We start from the raw sequence: 21,971 nt of genomic DNA, 5'->3' as shown, positions 1-21,971 counted from the left end.
CGTCGTCCAATTCAACCGTAACCTCTTTCACTGCGTGTTTCCACTGATGATGAATTTGATGTAATTCAGACTCCTTTGACCATCTGGCAATGGGGTTGATTGACTGCAGCTTAGTTAAGTTAGACTTGACATAGCCTGCAAATTGAGACAGCATTAGGGATGAAACCGGGTTGGGTTTGGGTTGGAAAACAGTGCTTGAACCCAACCCAGATGCTTGAACCCGGCCCAGAATTTAGTGCGGGTTGGGTTGGGTCGGGTCAGATTTGAAAATATGCTGCCCAAACCCAACCCAATGTCTTAGGGCCTGTACCATAGGGCATGAAAATTGAAATCTTCCAAATTTATTTGCCTCAAAATTTCTTAGGACAAAAACTGAGCCTGGCCAAAATATAGGCTTCAGCCTAAATGTGAAGAATTTTAACATTTGAACTCTCTGCTAGTTTTCAATTTTTGTGTACAGGGCAAAAAAAGTTGAAATTTTTCAAAATTGAGGCCCATGGTACAGGCCCTTACTGTTTTGGGTCGGGTCAGTTTCTGACCCGACAGGTCTCGGGTCGACCCGACCTATTAGGCGCCAAAAACCCCCAAATTTACTATTGGAGGCGTCGTAGTTGGGTCACAGGCCGACCCGATTAGAAAATAGGCTGCCCGAACCCGACCCAAAAATCTAGCGGGTCTGTGGCGGGTCGGGTAACCAGTTTTTGAGACAAAGCCGACCCGAACCCGGCCCCAGACCCGACACGGGCCGGGTACCCGCCGGGTCGACCCGACCCACTTTCATCCCTAGACAGCATCCGCCCTCTGATTAGGGACTTAGCTTCAAGTCAGCAATATTCACATGTTACCCCGGCTTGTTATTGGAACTTGCAAAGGTGTTGTGAGTTGAAGAAATGGACAAGTTTTGGATTGGGAAAAGGAAACTAGAACAAAAAAAATACAATTTGGAATAAACGCTACGATAGAGTACCGCAAGGGTATGATCAATGTTACTTGCCCATTGCATCAGGTTCAAAAGAAAAACTAGGCGGAGTTGAAGTGGTGCGAAACGTTGCAGTTGGAAAGCGCACTGGACAAAACCCAGTCAACATGACGAGTCCTGACGAGTCCGACGAATTTGCAGAGGTGACATCATCGAAGTGTGATATGTGCACCACGCAAAGAAAGATAGCTTTGATCCAACCCGGGCCCCTTAATATGATCCGAATCGGAAACAGCCTCATTAGTGGTACCTGCAACTGATTGAAAACCCGACAAGACAACTCACGAAGGTCCTGATTAGTTCGTAGACTTCTGCGTTATGATAACGCAATCGGGACTTGGGATCGATGTAAGGTGCCTACGTTTAGAAACGGGCGTCAGTTGGATGGCAGCTTTCATAAGATTATGTTTATCAAAAGATCAAGAGTAGCATACCTCCAGTCCAGTTATGTCGCAGTATTTTTTGGGTGGAATGACCGATGGGGGGGCTTCGATCATCATGTCTGGTCCGACGGAATCGATTGACGCGATAAGTGAGCAAATTTAAATTTGAGGGAGATGGAAATTTACATGAGATTGAAAGTCTAACTGACATGTGTTGTAGTTCACATCAGCATTGACGGTTCCCAGGGGCTCTCTTCTTGCCTTTTTGTTCACTACAGGTTGTGAATGAGAGCGTTGCTGCTGGTCATTCGGGTTGGGTTGGTCGTCGGGAGCAGCTGCCATTTCCATGTCTTCATCGGGTGTTGAATTAACTTTCAACAACACATCGGAGACATGTTTGGCTCTGAGTCGTTCGGCAGCCAGGATCTGTTTGAGAGTTTTATTTCTCCGAGGTCCCTTCTTGCTCTTCTCATCTTTGAAGCGCTTTGGAATCATCGAATATGACAAGTTGTCTGCTTCACTTCTTTTTTTCTCGTGCACCCCTATAGAGATAGAATAGAGTCAGGTCAGCTGACCGCAAGAGCGAAAAGGAAGAGCTACACTGCAGCATCATTTACCGGTCCGGGTTTTCTCTGAAGTGGATGAGGCCATGTCTTAGTCTGACTGTTCGTGATATACCGATGTAGTGTGTGGTGTGATGTTGCTGGGCAACACGAACTTGAAGTCCCTCGAGACTTTGGGCCCCCGGGGGGTAGGCTGAACTCGCGAATCGAGCCTCCGTCAGGCTTAGAGCATTCGCATTCGTCGGGTTAAGTTGACGCTAGCTTAACAAAGCCTCTCGAGCGGAGGGTCCGGGGGACCCCGCCCGGAGGGCTCTGGAGGGGCGGCTTCGCCGCCAGCCACAGCGCTCCCACCAGGGGGGACTTGTGTTAAGTTAGAAGTTGACGATTTTGGGCAACTTAACCCGAGCGGCAATCGCATCGGTCCGGGCTAACCCCGGGTCAACAAGCCTCAGGTTTGATTTCAGGCTAAGGTCAGCTAAATTTAGCGAGCCTTAACCTGAAATCTACACGGCGGGGGTACTTCCTGCCGCGACCTCGGGTGGATCCGACGGGTCGCGCATGATCCGTGAAACGGACAAGGGATCCACCGTGGATCCGACGGGTTGCGATTGATCTGTGAAACGGACATGGGATCCACCGTTTCCCACGTGATCGTGGGCACGCTGTCGGAGATGGACAGGGGTCTTGATTTGTTGTCATTCCGATGAGAAAACTTCAGTGGACTCTACGTGAGGAGATTGAATCTCAGTGGAGTCCATGAAAGCACTTTTTTGTGTGCGTCAAAACCACACACTCCTCTTTTTTCTATGTGGACTCCACATGCCCCAACTGGATGTTGATTGGAAGTCTCATCACTCGCCCAGTTAGGTTTTGATACCCCAAAAAATTAGCAAGTCCTGATCTCCAGCTGCCTCTCGGAACCAAGGCCTGACCAACCTCAATGACCGATCCGACCAAGTTGAGTGTCTCACACCTCCCCATCCCTCTCCCAGCCAAGGTCTGACGTTGTGACGTGTGTGTGTGTGTGTGTGCAGATCAAGAAGGAGTACAAGTGGTCGTACACGGAGTCCAAGGAGGGCTCGGAGGCCTCCAACGTCACCGCCACGCCCGGCCAGCAGGTGCGGGCCGACTTCCAGGAGATCATGGACGACTTCCTCGGCCTCTTTGAGGTCCTCGGCGGCAAGATGAAGCCTGTCATGGCCGGCAACTCCCCCCTCAATAAGCTCAACACCCTCCGCTCCGAGCTCCTCGGCCCCGCCGCACAGCCCAACTGCCACCTCAAACGCCGCGCCGTCAAGGAGCAGATCCTCGCCAAACTCAATGCCGACCAACGCGCCCACAACTCCTGGCTTGCATTGCCCTCCCAAGCTGCCATCAGGGAACAATACACCACCCGCTGCCATCAGGGAACAATACACCACCCTTGATTGGCACGATCACCAGGACAAGTGGGACTGCCAAACCATCCTGTGTAAGCCCTTGCATTCCTCATACCCCTCCCAAAAAAACCACTGAAGCCTTTGCGTTTGTTAAGCTCCTTATTCCAACCTGGAGAACCACCTGCGGGTCATCAGGATCAGGGAAGCAATTGGCGCCGCAAAGCGCAAGCCCCGGGACAAAGCCGTCGGGGCGCCCGTGGAGCCTGTGTGCGTGCAAGGATTAGTGGCGCCACAAAGAGAGCAGATCACTAGCCGAAGCCTCGCCCCGCCGACCGCCAATGAGGAAGCTCACGTTCCGGCGGAGATTTTCTGATTTCATAGTTGTTTTCCCTCCACGCAGTTTTATCTCTCTCTCTCTCTCCCACCTCATAAATGTTTTTTTTTCCCTTTTACCTCTACCCTTCCCCTTTTTTCCTCTCACCATGGCCACTGATATGCAATGTAGTAGCGGATACCCCGGTGGTACCCCTATGATATCTGACAGATTGTAAGCCAGTGTGCACAATCCGGAGCCCGCAATGGGTTACCTCCCATGAGCCCAATGAGCCCATTAGATTAGTGGAGCGCACCATGAACCCACGTGGAACCAACCACTTGTTGGATAGTGGGGCACCCGTGGGCGCTGCAAATTTTTTGTATCACGGGGAGGCTTCGGTGTGTCCACGGAAAGCTCATGGCATCCGTGGATTTCTTGGGTCGATCCCGTCGAGGCCACCCCTGAGATATGGGTGGTGACCTCGTGATACCCTGGACCGTCACCTGCAGGTCCGACCTCGCGCACGGGTTCCCAAGGAATCCTCGGAGATTTTCAGTTAGGTGCACGTGGAGGTACTCCCGGGGTGTACACAATCCAACAAGTGGTCGGATCCACGTGGGGCCATGCATCAGATGGGCTCATTAACCTCATCTCTGACCAGAAATATAGGTTCATCGGGTGAAATTTGTCTGAGCTGAAAGCTGTTACCAGGGGGTAACAGCTGATGCATTACATCAAATAACAAGAAGAAGAGCTAGAGACACAAATGTACAACAGGGAAGAGAAATTTACAATATGCATTGTATAAAGTCAACACTAAATGAAGAAATGATATCCTGGACAGCGCCAATGCACGATTAGACAAATTGAAAGGCAAGATAAGATGGGAAGAATATGGGTTAATCATGCAAATATATTATTGGATAATCAGCGCTGAGAAGATGATCACATACAAAGATTGGAGAGGCCTGTTCATCCCGATCATCCCGACTTCACCGTGGCATGCACTGGAAATGATCAACGACATATTTGGTGATTATTCAAGGAGCGTTCTGCTCAAGAAACTCAATAAACCTTGGCAAGAGTTCTTTTCCAAAAGAACGTCTATGCGTTCTTGCAAAGAGACCTGCAAAGTGGGTGATCTACCAGGGTGAGCGGGGTGGTGGTGTGAGTGGGGAGGGAGGGCGGGATGGAGAGTGGAGGAGAGAGGAGCTTACCTGGATGAACCAGATCGTGTCCTCGATCTTAGCGGTTGTTTGAGCTGGTGGTGTGCGGTCGGGGTGAGAAGAGGCAGCTTGGAGATCAGGACTTGTTAATTTTTTGGGGTATCAAAACCTAACTGGGCGAGTGATGAGACTGCCAATCAACAGCCAGTTGGGGCATGTGGATTCCACATAGCAAAAAGAGGAGTGTGTGGTTTCGACGCACACAAAAAAGTGCTTTCATGGACTCCACCGAGATTCAATTTTCTTGCGTAGAGTCCACTGAAGTTTTCTCATTGGAGTGACAACAAATCGAGACCCCCGTCCATCTCAGACAGCGTGCCCACGATCACATGGGAAACAGTGGATCCCATGTCCGTTTCACAGATCAAGCGCGACCCGTTGGATCCACGGTGGATCCCTCGTCCGTTTCACAGATCAAGCGCGACCTGTCGGATCCACCCAAGGTTGCGGCAGGAAGTACCCCCGCCGTGTACACCCGGGGAGTCCATCCACGGGGAAATCACGCGGAATCCACGAGGACTCCACGTGGTAGCCGCGCGCGAGGTCGGACCAGCGGCTGCTGGTCCACACGTTCACGTGACCTCCACCAAGTGGATCACGGGGCACCTCGTGATGGCCCCGAGGATTCCACGGATACTTACAGATGTGTACCCGTGGAATCCACGTGGCCACGTAGGCGGGGCTGAAAAATTTAGCGGGAGGAGCCCAACAAAAATTGTCATCATTGGGACTTGAACCCACACCAAACACAGGGAGCCTGGGTGAGAGGGAGTGCTACACAATTGACGCAGCCATTTCACATTCCTGTATCACGCTTTTATACACTGTATCAACCCCCCAAACGATGGTTTGCAATTGGGTTTGCGATAGGTTTTTTTCTTAAGTTTTTTTTTTCAAGTTTTTTTTTCCTCTCTTCAAAATCAAGTTTTGTTGGACTTTCAAAACCTCAGGACCAGCCTGAGGTGGTCTTGGCTGGAAGTAAAAAAAAAAAAATGCCGTGGAACCAACGTGAGCAACGAGCTGACGTGGTCTCCACGCGTGCCAGGAAGGCACATCGTGGAACCAACGGGGAAAAGTGTGAAGCCCATTGGTTCCACGTGGAAAAATAGCGTTTCGTGGAACCGACGAGCTTACCGAGGGGTTACCGAGCCGATCCTCGTCGGCTCCACGGTTTACCCTCCTCTCGTCGGTTCCACAAACGGGCGGGGCAGGAAGTACCCCCGCCGTGTAGCCTCAGGCTAGGGTGGTCTGCGACTCATTTCAGCGCACTTTAGCCTGAAACTGACCAAACGAATGAGTTTGCCCACTTGAAGGCAACCTCGTCAGCTAACCTGCCCACAAACCCGGGCTTGTTTAACCCAAAAACTGAGCAAACAAATGTGAATGCTCTTACACTGTACCTCCCCACATTGGCTAGCTTAACTAGGCCTCTCGAACGGAGGGTCCGGGGGACCCCGCCCGGAGGGCTCTCTGCAGGAGAGGCTTACACCTAATGTCTGAAGTCTGGCAGGGAAAGGAAGGATATTCAACCCCAAAAGCACTAAATAATTATTTAAAAATCAGCAAAATATGTACAAAAAAACTGAATAGACAGTTTCATTGGCAGTGCTGACGCGCACCCTCACCCAAAATTTTGAGCAAAAAGCTCCAAAACTGATTGAAGGAATCCGTTTTGAAGGTCAAAGAAACCCTGGAGGATATTACATTGCTCTGAAGATCCATTTTCGGATTTTCTGATAATATGCACAATTGAGTTTCCTATATGCAACAAAATGGATCCACCAGGCATGATGGTTGCGCATCCTTAGTTTACATTTCTTCATGTTTTTTATTTTTAAACCATTAGTACAGTGCAAATGGTTTGGATTGAGGAGATGAGACCTGTGCCAAATGAAAGCTGAGGTCCAGAAGTATCTTTTGGCTCTGGGGCAGGTCCACAGGACCTGAGGGGGAGGCTGGCTGAGGCTTAATATTTTCCCTCCAGCCATTTGTGATTTCTTTCCCAGCCAAAATTTTGACATTACTCGCAAGTCCCTCCCTGCGGGAGGGGCCGCTTTGTGGCCAGCCACAGCGAGCCTCCCACCAGGGGGGACTTGTGTTAAGTTAGCCACATTGGCACAACAGCTGGTGAACAATTGTGGTCTTGTAGGGCTGATAGCATCCTCTGAGAGAAATCTACACAAAAAAAACAATCACCCAATGTGCACACAAGCTGTAATGTGTAGCGGTCAAGTTACACACTGCTTGTAATTCCAGCTGTTTGGGGATTTTTGTGGAATTTCTGCGGGTGGCATGATTTTTGCCAAACACCTGAAAATATGTAGGTTGGATAGGAAAAATCAGGCCTACAACCTAAGCTATTTTAATCCAAAGAATGTCAAGGGGGCAAGGAATTATAAAGCTTCAAAAATTCCACCCAGCCAAACTCAGATTCTTGGCAAGCAAAGAAGGGGCAATAGCCCGCAAGTCCCTCCTGCCGAGGGCTGTTGGAGGCTTGCTTTGCAAGACACACACCCGCAGCAGAGGGACTTTGTTAAGTTTGTGGGCAACAACAGTCGTTGGAGGACTGGTGGTAGGCCTGAAGCATTTCCACCGTGGGTCCCTAACTTGACTAAGTCCCTCTATTGGAGGGGGGATGCGGGAGAGGAGGGAATTAGCTAAGTTAGCGCGGGCCCTAAAATTGGGTCCTGTATTCACGCAATAGACCACGCGCACAGGTAGAGCTGTGCCTTCCTCCTCCATAATAAGTCCCTCCTCTGTCTACTCAGTTTTTTTAAACCACAAACTACACTTTTGGAATCATTTGCAAAAAAAAAAAAAAACAAGTCTGTAGGGCCAATGGTGTGAGATTAGAGACAAGCCTGAACTTAACACAAGCCCCTTGCTGCTGCGGGCGTCTGGTCTTGCAAAGCAAGCCTCCAATAGCCCTCGGCAGGAGGGACTTGCGCGCTATCACCCCTTTTTGGCATGCCAAGATTCTGAGTTTGGCTGGGTGGTTTCTTCAAACCATCACAGTTTCCTGCTTTCAACATGTTTAGGCCCTGTTTGGCACTGATATAAATATAGGTGATATAATCACCGGTTAAATCAATAAAAACTACAAAATTCAACATAAAGTCTCCAAATTTTTTTTGTAGGCAACCTACAGTGCTGGTCTCTTCAACTGTGAACCCAGAATCAACTGATTCAGCCATCTTCAGCACCATAATACCATTATATCACTTCATGTTGGTCAAAAGTGATATAATGGTATTATGGTGCTGAAGATAGCTGAATCAGTTGAATCTGATTTCAAATTTGAAGAGACCAGCACTGTAGATTGCCTACAAAAAAAATTTGGAGGCTTTATGTTGAATTTTGTGTTTTTTATTGAATTAATCAGCAATTATATCACCTATAATTATATCAGTGCCAAACGGGGCCTTAACCTTAAAAATTTGCTTGGCATAAAGCCTTGCTTCTTTCCTATCATCTCATACAATCTGAGTTATGTTAGACCTTTTCTTCTGGTACAAATAAATTATCCAAGAAAATCAAACCTTGGAGTTTACTGAATTCAAGTAACAGAGATCATCTGTGCTCAATGAAATCTACATGTAGTTTTTTTTTCAACTTACAGTTTGTTTTCATACCATACACCAGCATACACCCCACTTGATGACGGGTAATTGGATGGAGTGTGCTACAATTGAGTAGAGTCCAAACTCCATCTGATGACCTGGCTCCACTTGACAACCAGTCATCAGATGGAGTCCCACTCCACTCAACAACCACTTATTGGATGGGGATCACGGGTCATTGAGTGGAGTGGTGCTCCATCCAATGACCGCAAAGTGGCACTCCACCCAATTACCAGTTGGGTGGGGTATACACTGTGAGAATTCCAGCTCGGGGGAGCGGTAACAACCTCATAAAATGAGAAAGGTGCCGGGAACCAAACCAGCTGGGGAAATTGGTAAGCAAACGCAAACCACTTCCGCAGTCCAGATCAGTGTAGCAGGAGTTTTGAAACTTAACTCATCTTCTGATGTTACAGTTCCAGCAAACATGAGCAACAAGATTAGGCTCAAGGAAAATCCTGGCCCATGATCACTCATGGAGAGAATCTCAGTTAGCACCAAAGGTAAGCAACTGTAGAGATCTCAAGATAAGCTGACCAGATAGACACTAACATGCTATTGCTTCTTTAAGACAGAACTGTCAAGAGCAACCAGACCAATCAACCCAATACTGCTCAAAGAGCAGGAGAAACTATTGGTAAGAGTATTGAGTCCTTAGCCATGCAAAGCGGTAAAAGAAAGGCAGTGGCTGATGCAACGGTGTTCTCTAAACAGACAATGTTGCATTGCTTCTCAGCCGTTTTGCCAAAGCCACATGAGGAAACCCTCAGGTCAAAAGACAACCTCAAGCAAGGAGATGATGCACCTTGAGAGAAGAGAAAAGGAAGGTTGGGAACTAATGCTGAGATGATGTTTGTCTAGATAAGACCAAGTCAACCACTTAACTCAACCTATCTCCTCATTTCCTATTCTCAATTATCAGTAGAGTGCGGCCTTGTTCCTGCTCTTAGGTAATTCTCTCTTACATCAAGATGTCTTTCATTTCTATTCATCAGTCAGTTGTAGTCACTAGAGTGGAAAGTCTGATGAAGAAACAATTCTTAGTTATTTCGAGTTTTTCATACACCCCACTCAATGACCGGTCATTGGAATGCATGGAGTGTGGAATCAGCACACCCCACTCAATGACCGGTCATCAAGTGGGGTGTATACCCCACCCAACCAGTCATTGTATGGAGTGCCACTCCACTTGATAACCCGTCATCAAGTGGAGTGCACACCTAATGGCCGGTTGGGTGGGGATCCTGTAATGAACCAGCCATTGAATGGATGTGTTGTCCAGCTACATTGCCACTTATGAGCACAGTCCTCAAATGAGGGTCCGTGCTCTAATCTCACAATGAATGTCTGCAAATCTGGGCTACAGAGTCAGTAACTTTCATGAGGTTTGTTTCTCTTCTATAATTTCTCAGGATACATATGAGCCAGTACAAAAAGAAAAAAAATACCAGAATCAGCAGTAGCATGTTGGGTTGATCTGGAGCAAAAAATAATAAGTTGTGGTATGCAAGATGTACAATGAAGAAAAGGAAAAAAGACTTGAAAACCCCATTCTCTGTGCGCCAGAATGGGGAGGTATGTTATAAGTCCCTCCTGACGGAGGCTTTCTTTGCAAGTTCAGCCTACCCCCCAGGGGCCCCGAGTCTTGAGGAACTTCGCTAAGTTTGAGGCAAGCCTCTCCTTTGGAGACAATTTGTGCCTCCAGTTAGTTACGCTTGCCTTGGATCCCCAGTATACCCTCTTTTCATTTCCAAACATCAATAACAATTTATTTAATTCAGAAATACTTTTAATTTGTCTTCCAAAAGCAAATCAAGAATTATTTATGGAAGAACATGAAGGACTAAGATATATTTCTTTACCAGACTACTACTCAAGCTTGTTCATATAGTATTAGTTATGAAAAACATCAGAAGGAATTTTTTTTTACTGAAGAGCAGGAGAAAGACTGCTCTCTACTTGATTAAGAGTAAAAATAAAAATAAGATTTTGAGCTCTGTGAGTCTTGCAGATCTAATCTGTATCAATGAACTTGTCATTAGCCTCCACTCAATCTTGTTAAGTTGAAGTCTGCTTTGGTGCGTACTCGGATAGGGCCACAGCATTTTGGTATCCTTGTCAATTGCCATTGGTAAAATGGCATAAGAGTGTTGCAAAATTATCTGCAGTTTAATGCAACATTTCTACTCAGTTATTCTTTCTGTTTCCCTATGCTTTGTAACACAAGCACCCACCAAGTATTTTTTCTCCAACTCTTTGAGTGGAATTGGTTTGGTTGGTCTTTTCTTCTTGAAATTTGTCTAGAGAATTTTAACAACACATTAGCATCTGCCTCATCATCACTTACATTGGATGACTTCCCGTTGGCTGAAATGCTTAATCTAGAAGGACCAGCTAAACTTTACTGGCTGGTGCAAGTTGATTGAGATTGGGTGTTCACCAGCAAACAAGGTTTAGCAAACCCCTCCAAATCAAGCCATTTAGGCCTGACCCCTTTAAATCAAGCCATTTAGGCGACGGAAAGTCCTCCATTGGATACAAGTCAACAGTCCAATTGGTATGGTCATCACTGCTGAGCTGGTAGCTGAACCTGTATCTATTTTGTATTGTATTGCTTAGTTCTTCTGCCTTCCTCCGCTGTTCACATCTGTACTTGACTCCCTGTGTGTCTCTTTTTCTTCCTCTCATTTTCATCCGGCCGTCTATTTCTGTATCTATTTCCTTTTATGCTATTGTGGATCTCTTTTTCTGCAATCTTGATTCAGAAATAGGCAATACAAAGTTCATCATCTTGGACTCCAAAACTTGATTGACCCCGACTGAACTCTCACAACAGACCTCCAGTTGGAAATATGTAAGAAGCATATTCCGAAAATTGCCAGATGGGGTGCTTTGAAAATTTGGCAGGAACACCACAACTGAGAAAGTTGGCAATAATGACAGGGATTCAGGAGAAGCATTGGTCAAGCAAAAAAATTTCAATCCTACAACTCCAGAAAAAGACATGTTGCTTATTCCGTTTGAACAGATTGACAAGCTTCAGAGCCGTTGTTGGTAGCTTTGGTGAACAAAGTATTCCAAGTAACAAGCCAAGTTTTGAGGCAAGTCTGAGAGGAGCAATTATTAGTCCCCGGGCATTGGGGTAAAATATAAAGGTCTACAAGAAACAGGCAAGATTGAAAACAAGATGAGAGTTTTTTGATCCTATTGCAAAGAGTTTCAGCAGAGATGGGTTGATTCTTGCCAACAATTGGCAAGTGAGATATTAATTCACAGGTATAACTGATGATACCTTCAACGGATTTGACCAATGTGTTGAGCTGATGAGAAGACATTTCTGTGAAAAATGGTAGCTTGTCTTGGGTCATTACACCAGTTGTGACCTTGTGAAAAAATAACTTAGAGATTTTAAAGACTGGTATGAACAATTTGGCGATCTCAACGACTGGTTCTGTACAATCACCCTGGTCTAGGTGCGCGTCGTCCAATGCGAAATCAATTTCTTCGACTGCAAGTTTCTACTGATCATGAATCCGGTGTATATCAGATCCCTCTGACCATTAGTGGATGACTTCCCTTTGAGTCTGAGAGCCTCCAAGATCTCAATCTACACACCCAAAATCTCAATTTTTGGTAAAAAGGGAAATTTTTTTGTCAACCTGTAGCAGCTAGTAGCTCATTGCTTCATGTTGAGTTTCACAGGTTTTAGGATGTATGCTTTCACACATTTCCCTTGCTCTTTCATTTTCTGTGACATCTATGTTGTAGTGTAGCTATGGAGCAGCGGGCGCAGAATTTCCTTTCCTTATTCTTCCCTGCCCATCCATCTTGACACCACATCATGTCTTGCTGCTTCAGTCATTCATTGCAACATTTCTTTCATGTGTGCTTTTTTGTTTTTGTAGGTGTCTTAATTTCAGAGTCAGGGGGGCATCTAGAGCTCTCTGAGGCTATCCCAGTAGTAATTTTGTCAGAACCTTGACTTCATTCTGAAGATGATTCTATTTTTGGGATACATACTAAGATTATTACCAATTATGGACATACTAAGATTATTACCAATTATGGCAAAGCTGCTTCATGCTCCTCCAGTCTCTAGCTGACGGTCTTGTTTTCTTTGTGTTGTGTACTAGGTCACACATGGTGAGAGCATCAAGTGCAAAGGAGGATTGTCTTATTTCTGGCATTAATTGAATATTTTTTGGCTACATCTTTTGTGGTCAGGCATTCAAGTGTTTCACCTGTGGAGGAGCAAGGTTTTTGCTTGATCCAGTTCCACATGTAAATTCCAACTTTTCATCCAACATTATGTATACATCTGATTCTCAATCACATAAAGCACAGATTTGTTCACTTGCAAATGAGTTAATACCAGAAAAAAATTCAACATCAAATTTTTACTCGTTGGTGCTGAATTCCAATGAAGTTTTGCGGAAAAAAATTCTATATATTACGGGTAGATGTCAAATCATTTTTGTGAATTCCTTTCAAAAAGTACCAGGTTGTTCTGTAGTAGCTGAGTATCATTTGTCATGAACCATAGTGTGGGCTCCATAGCACAGGCTTTTGCTTACATAGCTATCACTTACATGTCACAGACCACACACTCATTTAGGGGTGTAAATGGGTCGGGTCGACCCGCAAAGAGCTGTGACCCGATGGGTTCTGGGTCGGATTTGGGCAGCCTTTTGGCCTCCCTTTGAGAAACCAACCCGACCCGTTGAGACCCAATTAGAAAACCGGGTTGGGTTTGGGCAGGGCTTTTTCCATTTGGGTCGGCCCATGAACCCGACTAAGACCCAATTAGGAAAGCTATGTACCTGAGGCTGTTGCTCCACAATCCAGAGTCCACGCTTCCAATGTTGACGTGCGCTTCAAGAAATACATCACAGCCATCCACGCTGTATCAACCACTGCCGAGCTTGATCTGTACCTTCAAGAACCACCGGTCGCGACTCAATCTCAAAAGTTTTCAGTTCTTGCCTGGTGGAGCACCCACCAGGGAAGATTTCCGAACCTTTCCAAGCTGGCAAAAACTGTACTGATGGTTCTGATGACCTCGATTGCTTCGGAATCTGCCTTCTCAACCAGTGGGAGAGTGCTCAGTGACTACCGAACCAGGATGAAGCCAGAAACACTCAAGGCTCTCATATGTGGGCAAGACTGGGTCCGTTGCCACAAAGGCCTATACCCGGACCCTTTGGAAACAGATGAACTCATAGATTAAGGATTTCCATGTTTTTCTTTTTTGTCTATTTTAAAGCAATACACAAAGCTTTTCTTTTCTTTTCTTGTGCTTTTAAACTGGGCACTCATTCCTGGGATCTGCTGAGCAAAAAATGTTGGGTTGACCCAAGACCCAACCCGGACCCAACCCGGACCCAACACCTTGTAAATTGGGTCGGGTTTGGGCAGCGTATCTGCACTTTTGTCCCGACCCAACCCAACCCAATGTTCACGTCAGGTTGGGTTTGGGCACCATTTTCCAACCCAAACCCGACCCGTTTACACCCCTACACTCATTGTTTGAAGAGCTAGAGATCCAAGCTCCTTCATTGGATCCAGAATCCCAGACCCCAGACCCTCTCTTCATCTCAATAGAACAGATCTTAACATCATTAGTGGGGTTCAAAATAGAATTTTGAAAAAACTTTAGAGTCCATTTTAAGGCCTTTATCAAAAACTTTTTGAAAAAAATAGGAATTTGTTCTAATTACCAATTAGGAACACCCAAATGTGGATAGCTTAATTTTTTTTAAAAAAGTTGGTCATAAAGGCCTTCAAGTGGGCTCCAGATTTCTTTTGTGAACCCCCCTATCTTCATCAATCTCTCTATTGCTGTGAATTTAAAGATATGAATCTACCCTTGCAGGATAATTAGCAAAAATTTAGGCCCCGTTTGGAGCCAATGTAATCCGGGCAGTATATGAGTTTTTTTGCCTGACATCCTATGTGAAATATGATCAGGTCCGCCAAAACTTGATCAGATGTCACAAAATTCCAGATTATATCGCGCAATTATATCGGCTCCAAACGGGGCCTTATAGACCACTCCCCAAAACAATCCTTCTTCTTGGCAAGAAAATAAGCTGCTTGGATGTATTTGAAGAATTGAAGCTTCATTTGCCAGCAATGAATTGGCACTTCAATTTCATCAACAAAAAGACTGCTGAAGATTTTTTGTGGATGGAAATCTATTTTGCCCAAGTGATATGGTTGAGGGCGCAGACGCGGGGCGTGCCCTATGTTGAGCCCCCGAGTTTCGGGGAGTTCGCCGGCAGGAGACAGCAATCCGGAGGCTGACCCTCCCCGCCGGCATTCTCTCAGCAACGACTACCTACAGGAATGGGCGGGCCGCATGTGGCGACGACGGACGAGCTGTCGGCGATCGAGCGATCCTTGAAAAGAACACATGCGCTGTTCGCATGTAACAAGCCACTGGACTGTAACGATGTCGAGCGGAAGTAAGTCACTGAAGAAAAAGAGGAAAGGAAAGAAGATGGGAACTGACGGGTGTTGGGAACAGTCTCCGGATGCGGATAGCGACGAAGACTTACGACGAGTATCGCGATTGCAAGTCTCTTCCCTCCGCCGTCCTCGATCAACAAGCTGGATCCAGTGGACCCTCGAGACCCGGACACCAGCAGCAGGCCCTCAAATCGATCACCAGCGGGCCCCAGGGCCCACTACGGATCCAAGGTGAGCAAAAAGCTTTCGAAGAAGGGTGACAGCATACACACACACACACAAGTGCTGAACATGTTGTTTCCAGCTGGGCCGAGTGAGTCGACGGGCGATTTGATCCGGGCCGATTCCGAGTCATCTTCTCAACACGCAGCGCACAAGCAGTCGACGCTGCTATCGAAGTCGCTGATCCGACGGCGCGAGGCGCGTACGGTGAAGCCGGACTTGCACCCGCAGTGGAAGCTCCACCGGGTGATCTCTGGGCATCTGGGCTGGGTGCGCTCGGCGGCGGTCGAGCCGGGCAACCAATGGTTCGTGACCGGGGCGGGCGACCGGATCATCAAGGTCTGGGACCTCGCCAGCGGGAACCTCAAGCTCAGTCTCACCGGACACATCTCGACCGTCCGGGGCCTGGCCGTCTCCGATCGCCACCCGTACCTGTTCAGCTGTGGGGAGGACAAGATGGTGAAATGCTGGGACCTCGAGCAGAACAAAGTGATCCGCCACTACCATGGCCATTTGAGTGGGGTTTACTCTCTCAGGTAAGATATACCCTGATTGACAATTGCTGGTCTTAGGGATTCTTACTCTCTCTCTCTCTCTCTCTCTCTGGGCTAGCCTTCACCCGACTCTTGATGTGCTTGTGACTGCGGGACGAGATGCGTCGGCTCGGGTCTGGGACATGCGAACGAAAGCCCAGGTGCACGTGCTATCTGGCCACACCGCGACGATTGCGGATGTGAAGTGTCAAGAGAGCGATCCCCAGGTGATCACGGGCTCGATGGACTCGACGATCCGGTAAGCCCGTGCAGCGCGAGGTGGTCTTTGCGGGTTTATATCGCTCAAGAAGATTACATGGGGCTGTTTGTAGACTCTGGGATCTGGCAGCCGGGCGGACGATGGCCCAGCTGACGCACCACCACAAGTCGGTCCGAAGCCTGACGATCCATCCGACGGAGTATTCGTTCGCCTCTGGCTCTGCGGGGGGGAACAACATCAAGAAGTGGAAGTGCCCCGAGGGGATGTTTGTGCACAACTTCAGTGGCCACGATGCGATCATCAACACGATCTGTGTGAATGAGCAGGGCGTGATGTACTCGGGCGGTGAGTGGCTGGTGCTCGCGGGCTGTGGGAGAGAGAGAGAGAGGGCTGAATCGTTTTCCCCGTTCCAGCGGACAATGGCTCGATGACCTGGTGGGACTACAAGACCGGGCTGCCCTTCCAGACGCTGAGCGACATCCCCCAGTCGGGCTCGCTGGATGCGGAGGCGGGGGTGTTCTGCAGCACGTTTGATGTGACGGGCAGCCGGCTGATCACGGGGTGTGCGGACAAGACGATCAAGATCTACCGCGAGGTGGCGGAGTGATGGCGAGAGAGATAGACCATGTTGTTGTGCCTAAAAAATACCAATGAAAAATACAAAAAAGTTGCATTATTTAAACACATCCAAGAAAGGATGCCTGCCGGGCTCCAGCAGGAACTCCAGCCATGAACCAGCCAGAGCCTCCCCGGCGGGCACCCACCAGCCGCTCGCCCACCTTCTTCAGCCACACCGACATCCAGGCCCAGCTGCAGAACCTGCTGCTCTCGAGCTCGTCGCTCGCCAACTCGCTCTCGATCGACAACGAGCATCTCGACCAGCTCGCAGCCATCATCCGCAACATCCATCTCTCCAAGCAGCAGGACGCCTTCCTCAACCATCTCAACAAGTTCATCATCCAGAAGGAGGCCGAGATCGAGGCCGTCTCCCGCGGGCACTACCAAGTCAGTCAGCTTCCCGCCCACACAGAGCTAACACACAAAAACACTGACCTTGTTGCCCGCCACAACAGGACTTCCTCGGCTCAGTCGACAAGCTGCTCAGCGTCAGACAGGGCACCCTCGCACTCCGGTCACACGTCGTCTCGCTCGATGCCTCCCTCCAGACAGCAGGCACCAGTCTGGCCGCCGGCCGCTCCTCGCTGCTCGACGCCCGCAAGGTCGCAACCAACATCCAGGAGACCATCGAGACCCTGCAAGCCTGTCTCAAGGTGCTCGACCTCTCCAAGAAGCTGAGCCAGCAGATCTCCCAGCGCAAGTTCTACTCCGCCCTCCGCTCGCTCGACGAGCTCCAGTTCGTCCATCTCAAGCCGCTCCTCGGCTTGGCCGCCTTCGCCGGCTACCTCGGCGAGGCCCTGCCCAACGAAAAGTCCAGGATCAGGGAGGAGGTCACCAAGCAGCTCAACTCCTGGCTCTACGACGCCCGCCAGCAGAGCCAGCAGCTCGGCCGGCTCGCCCTCGAGGCTCTCGAACTCAGAGAGCGGCGCTGGAAGGCCCGCAAGGATCGTCTGAACTCACAGGATACCGCCTCCATGGCCCTGCTCGCCCATCTCAACACCCCCGTCGAGACCGCCGTCAGCGAGCGTCACGATTGTGTGTATCCAGCCTACTCTCTTCCCTTCTGTGCTGCTCTTTTCTCTGACCATCTGGCTTCTGATCAGATCACGTGTTGGATTCAGCCGACGGAAGCTTGATCGACTTCGGGCCGCTCTATCTGGCGATCCACATCCACGAGACCTTGGATGCAAGGGAGGAGCTCCAGAAATCGTTCCGCGACGACCGGCGGGCCCAGGCGCACCTGATCATCGCCTCCAGCGGCGGCGGGTCGGCTGCATTCACGCTCGACTCGCTCGGCGCCTTGATCGAACAGATCGTCGGCTTCTTCATCATCGAGGCCCAGATCCTCAGGACCACCAAGGCCTTCAGAGACGAGAACGATGTCGACTCCCTCTGGGAGGAACTCTCGGACCGCGTCGTTCGCATCGTCCGTCTCGGACTCACCGACTCCACCGATCTGGACTTGCTCTTGGGTGTCAAGACCAAACTGCTCTTGTTCTCTCAAACCTTGGAGGTAAGATCGCCCCCTTTTCTCTCTTCCCTCTCTATCCCTTCACTCACCGCCCATTTCTCTTTCCCCCACAGTCGTACAACTATACAGTCACCCAATTCCACGAGCTGCTCAACTCACTATCGACGGAATATATCGGGCTGCTCTTCAAGAAGTTCGCGGTCGAGTTCGAGCAGTTCATCCAAGAAGACGACCACCAACCGATGCTGGTCCATAACTCGGACGAGTTCTCGAAGGTCGTCGAAGTGAGCTTCTTGCCCAGCCACGGCATCTGGACGAAAGCTGAACTGGCCAAGTTGGGTGTCCTTTCTCTCTCCCTTTCTCTCACACCCGCTGGCAACTGAGATCATCTCTCAATCACACACACACACACACATACACTCTCTCCCCGGTTCGACCTGCGGTCGCCTTCTAGCCAGCCGTTCCCCGCCGCCCTGCCCTTCTCTCAAGCTTATCCCCTATGTTGCATCCACGTTCGAAACTACGTCTCAAAGCATCATGCCTACTGCGAGTCGATCACCCGAGACGCTGACGACTCGATTCGAAAAGTAAGTCCACCCGCTATCCTCTTTACAGCCACAGGAGATCCTGACTTTGTTTTCTTGGGCGATCAAGTCGCTGGATTCTCTGCTGATCTCTCATGTTGGCTTACACATGTTCCAACAAATCAACCATACCAAAAATCTGTCGCAGCTGGCACAGATCGTCGTCAATACCTTATTCTTCCTGACTGCCTGTGAAGGATTGGAGGCGATCTTGGTCCAACACAGGTCAGTCTGAGACGACAGACAAGAGCTACCATCACATGGGCCAGAGATCCCCCGACCCATTGACATGGTATTTTAGGACTGATTCATGTTCTCTTCTCTAGAGTCAGTGCCCGGTTTATCTCGCCGGAGCTGGAGGCCAAAGCGATGTTCAAGAAGATATTGAAGATGGGCGAGCAGAAGATATTGGGAGAGATCCAGGAGAAGATCCAGGACTTCTTCGAGCTGTCGGAGTACGACTGGCGACGCAAGACGACGATCGAGCCGGGCGAGCAGACCGACGAGGCTGGAGGACGGGTGAATGAGCAGGAGATCAGCGTCTATCTGAAGGAGTGTCTCAGCTTCATCGATACCCTTATCGACAACGTCCTTGTGCTCACGCCTGTCGAGTTCAATGAGAACATCTTCTTCGGTGCCTGGAGGTCCATAGGCCAACGATTAAAGGTTCCTTCCCTTCTTCTCTCTCGAAAAGTTGATGCCATTAATAAAAAAAAAATTGATTGGGTGTCCGTGGTCTCGGTTCCGTAGTCGTTCCTGATCGATCGAGAGCCCGCCGCAATCTCTGATGGCGGCCTGTCCGTCCTGAAGAACGACATCCACTTCGCCTGTCTCCGGCTGCGCAAGTCCCCCTTCTCCTCCCCCGTCTCCGGCGCCTCTTCATCCTCCCCGATCTCGCTCGAAGTACACAAGTTCTTCAAAGAGTTGACTCAAGTTGCGTCTCTCCCTCTTTCTCTCTCCAATCCGTCTTTGGAGAAAACCGGCTGACCGGAAACTTGTCCGTGGTCCCGAGCAGACCGTTAATTTACTCGGAAGCCCCGACGTCGGCAAGTTCCTCGACCTCGATTATCGCGCGATGAAGTACGACTTGGTCCCGCCCGAAACAGTCAGTGTGCTCTCCCGTTCTTTCCAGCATCCGTATATCTATCCAAGAGAGGACAGAGACATCCTACAAAACACGATTCTTTCTGAACCAGTTCTTCTTTTCTTTCTGGAATCTCGTTGTTCCGTGGCTTTTCTTGACAGTTGCCGTTGATGCTGCTCAAACTGTTGACGTGTATGAACTCTGTCGGCTCGAACGTCGACCCAATAAGGAAATCATCCGTCGTCAGTTTCCCCCCCTTCCTCTTTCTATCGGTCTTTTCTGGATCCACCGTAGGATAGATGTTGGGAGGCACGGGTTACTGATCTATTCACACACTTCACATGTGGCCGTAAAATTGGGCTCACAGCAAGAGGTTCTGAAAGCCCTTTCTCCTTAGGGCGATGGACATGGGAAACTAAAGCGGATTGTGTTGGCTTTTCTTTTTGTTTCTTTCGATGTATCTATGTACCTCTTATCATGCAATTGTCGATAAAGGTAAAGTAAAGAGGAAATGAATCATTAGTCCACTCTTGTGAGATATTGGCGGCGTCAACTGGCCATCTTTTGTGATCGGTCCAATCCAACATTAGATTATCTATCACAACCACTCTTTCTTGTCCATCCACCCTCCCATCAAGCATTTTTTAGGATCATCCCTCATTGGTCTAGATTGTTCTTGTTCGCATCACACACAAAGATCCACTCCCTGTAGGAGGGTTAACCAGCCCAAGGGTTGGTGATAACAACACCCTCAGATTCCGCGGAACTGTATCCTAGCCCGTGTCCGGCACAGGAGTAACGACACCAAATGTAGGTGGAATTCTGGATGAGAATAGGTTTGTCCAAATGCATCATGCCATCGCTGTAAGAGCATCCACCCTCGTCTCTGTAACCCGGCTCTTAATTACAGAGTGGTGAAGGATACTGTCGCCCTTGTGCCCTCTTTGGTGACCCCGTTTAAAATGCTGTTAATAAAGGCTTCAGAATTGGCTCCGGCGTTCTGTGAAGTTCAATTTTGAACCTCCCTAGTCTGTTGGGAGAAGTATGGAAGGTGGTCATTTGCTTTTCCTCTCTTTGGCACATCTCATGTTTTGGTTTGAGTTTTTTTGCATCTTCCAAGAGCTATCTGATGCGTTGTTGCCGGTAAAATGTCACCTGCGGTGAAGACAGGTGTTGCGTATCACATCGATGTTTAAATATCAATACTATGCAACTTGGTTATTTGGACAAAACTTCACACTAGCTCAACAACACAAGAAAAGATGAATATAAAAAGCACACAGAATATGGCTCAATGTGATCGAACAAATGTCAAAGTAATTGGATAAGGTCTCGAGGATGGGGGAAAGAATGACTTGAAGGAAGAAAAATTGAGGATGATTGAGGCTGAATTCAGGAACGAGGGGGGTATTGGAGAGCGCAGTCGGAGAAGCTGATCAGCCAGTCGGAGAAAAGAGTTTACGGGAGGTCAGCCCGTCGACCGCCACTCAAAATGCTCGTTCTGATGATTAAGATGAAAAGGGGCTGGTAAGATTGCAGAATCTAGGGATAAGACTGAACGTTATTCATGCTGACCTCTCTCAGAATATCTTTCAAGACCGCGTCTGCGACGCTCGAGTAGGGTCCAAGTCGCCAAGGTAGGGCAGGAGCAGGTCTGTGTGGGGTTAGCCGCCATTTCTGCCGCCGTCATGGATTCAGAGAGGACCGTATTTGACATCGACCTAGGTGCTTTCGCCGACACAACCCCGGGGACCCATCCTAGGATCCGTAATCTATCATCAACAGGGCTTGTGCTCAGTCAGAAACTGTCAGCCTAAGAGTAACAATCGCGAGGGACTGACTTCAATGGTCAACGTGTCTACGAGGAGGAATGGTCGATCACATTCTTCGTCTAGTTGTAGAATCTTCGGTAGTCCTGGATCCACCCCCGAAAAAAAAAAACAATTTTTGGATCAGAAAATTCGATCTCACTCCAATCAAGTACAACACTGCCTTCTTTATTGAGGCAGGAAGGTAGGAAAAAAGGGGAGGGTATAACGTACAGTGTCCGCCCCGGGCGAGGATGTGGGTGATGTCGGTTCGTCTTGCTTTGGTTATTCGAGCCGGTCGCTGCTTGGGCAAGAAGATAAAAATTATCCGCGGTCATCTCTGAAGGCATGAGAAGTGGTCAGCGATAAGCTGGAGTCTTGAGAAAACCATCACCGATCACACTACATCACAAACATAACTTCTTTTAAAATGTCTCAACTTATCTTCAATTTGAAAAAGAGAATGCCAGCTAGTTCTACTCCAGCTATATCAAAAA

At 48.6% G+C, this 21,971-nt stretch overlaps 4 protein-coding genes across 4 annotated transcripts; 3 read left to right on the top strand and 1 right to left on the bottom strand.

Moving 5' to 3' along the window:
- Nucleotides 1–1,128: 1,128 nt before the first annotated feature.
- Nucleotides 1,129–2,013, bottom strand: PtA15_10A52 (uncharacterized protein; the record flags this gene model as incomplete). Its single annotated transcript, XM_053160714.1, has 5 exons — nucleotides 1,129–1,188; nucleotides 1,265–1,336; nucleotides 1,414–1,481; nucleotides 1,572–1,904; nucleotides 1,980–2,013. 5 exons carry the CDS (start codon nucleotides 2,011–2,013, stop codon nucleotides 1,129–1,131), a joined length of 567 nt encoding a protein of 188 aa, XP_053024188.1.
- An 852-nt stretch (nucleotides 2,014–2,865) lies between these two features.
- Nucleotides 2,866–3,352, top strand: PtA15_10A51 (uncharacterized protein; the record flags this gene model as incomplete). Its single annotated transcript, XM_053160703.1, has 2 exons — nucleotides 2,866–2,889; nucleotides 2,960–3,352. 2 exons carry the CDS (start codon nucleotides 2,866–2,868, stop codon nucleotides 3,350–3,352), a joined length of 417 nt encoding a protein of 138 aa, XP_053024187.1.
- A 9,254-nt stretch (nucleotides 3,353–12,606) lies between these two features.
- Nucleotides 12,607–16,516, top strand: PtA15_10A50 (uncharacterized protein; the record flags this gene model as incomplete). The annotated part of the gene is made up of 7 exons (XM_053160693.1): nucleotides 12,607–12,609; nucleotides 14,794–14,930; nucleotides 14,993–15,165; nucleotides 15,239–15,692; nucleotides 15,769–15,948; nucleotides 16,022–16,254; nucleotides 16,323–16,516. The coding sequence occupies 7 exons, from the start codon at nucleotides 12,607–12,609 to the stop codon at nucleotides 16,514–16,516; spliced, it is 1,374 nt and encodes a 457-aa protein (XP_053024186.1).
- Nucleotides 16,517–16,638: 122 nt separating this feature from the next.
- Nucleotides 16,639–20,063, top strand: PtA15_10A49 (uncharacterized protein; the record flags this gene model as incomplete). Its single annotated transcript, XM_053160681.1, has 11 exons — nucleotides 16,639–16,914; nucleotides 16,983–17,562; nucleotides 17,631–18,040; nucleotides 18,112–18,332; nucleotides 18,453–18,585; nucleotides 18,653–18,807; nucleotides 18,909–19,248; nucleotides 19,333–19,515; nucleotides 19,598–19,687; nucleotides 19,828–19,908; nucleotides 20,034–20,063. 11 exons carry the CDS (start codon nucleotides 16,639–16,641, stop codon nucleotides 20,061–20,063), a joined length of 2,499 nt encoding a protein of 832 aa, XP_053024185.1.
- Nucleotides 20,064–21,971: the final 1,908 nt, after the last annotated feature.

The sequence above is a fragment of the Puccinia triticina genome, chromosome 10A (assembly GCF_026914185.1).
Source record: "Puccinia triticina chromosome 10A, complete sequence".
Lineage (NCBI taxonomy): Eukaryota > Fungi > Basidiomycota > Pucciniomycetes > Pucciniales > Pucciniaceae > Puccinia > Puccinia triticina.
The sequence above is the reverse complement of the archived record's forward strand: the minus strand, read 5'-3'. Positions and strand labels throughout refer to the sequence as shown.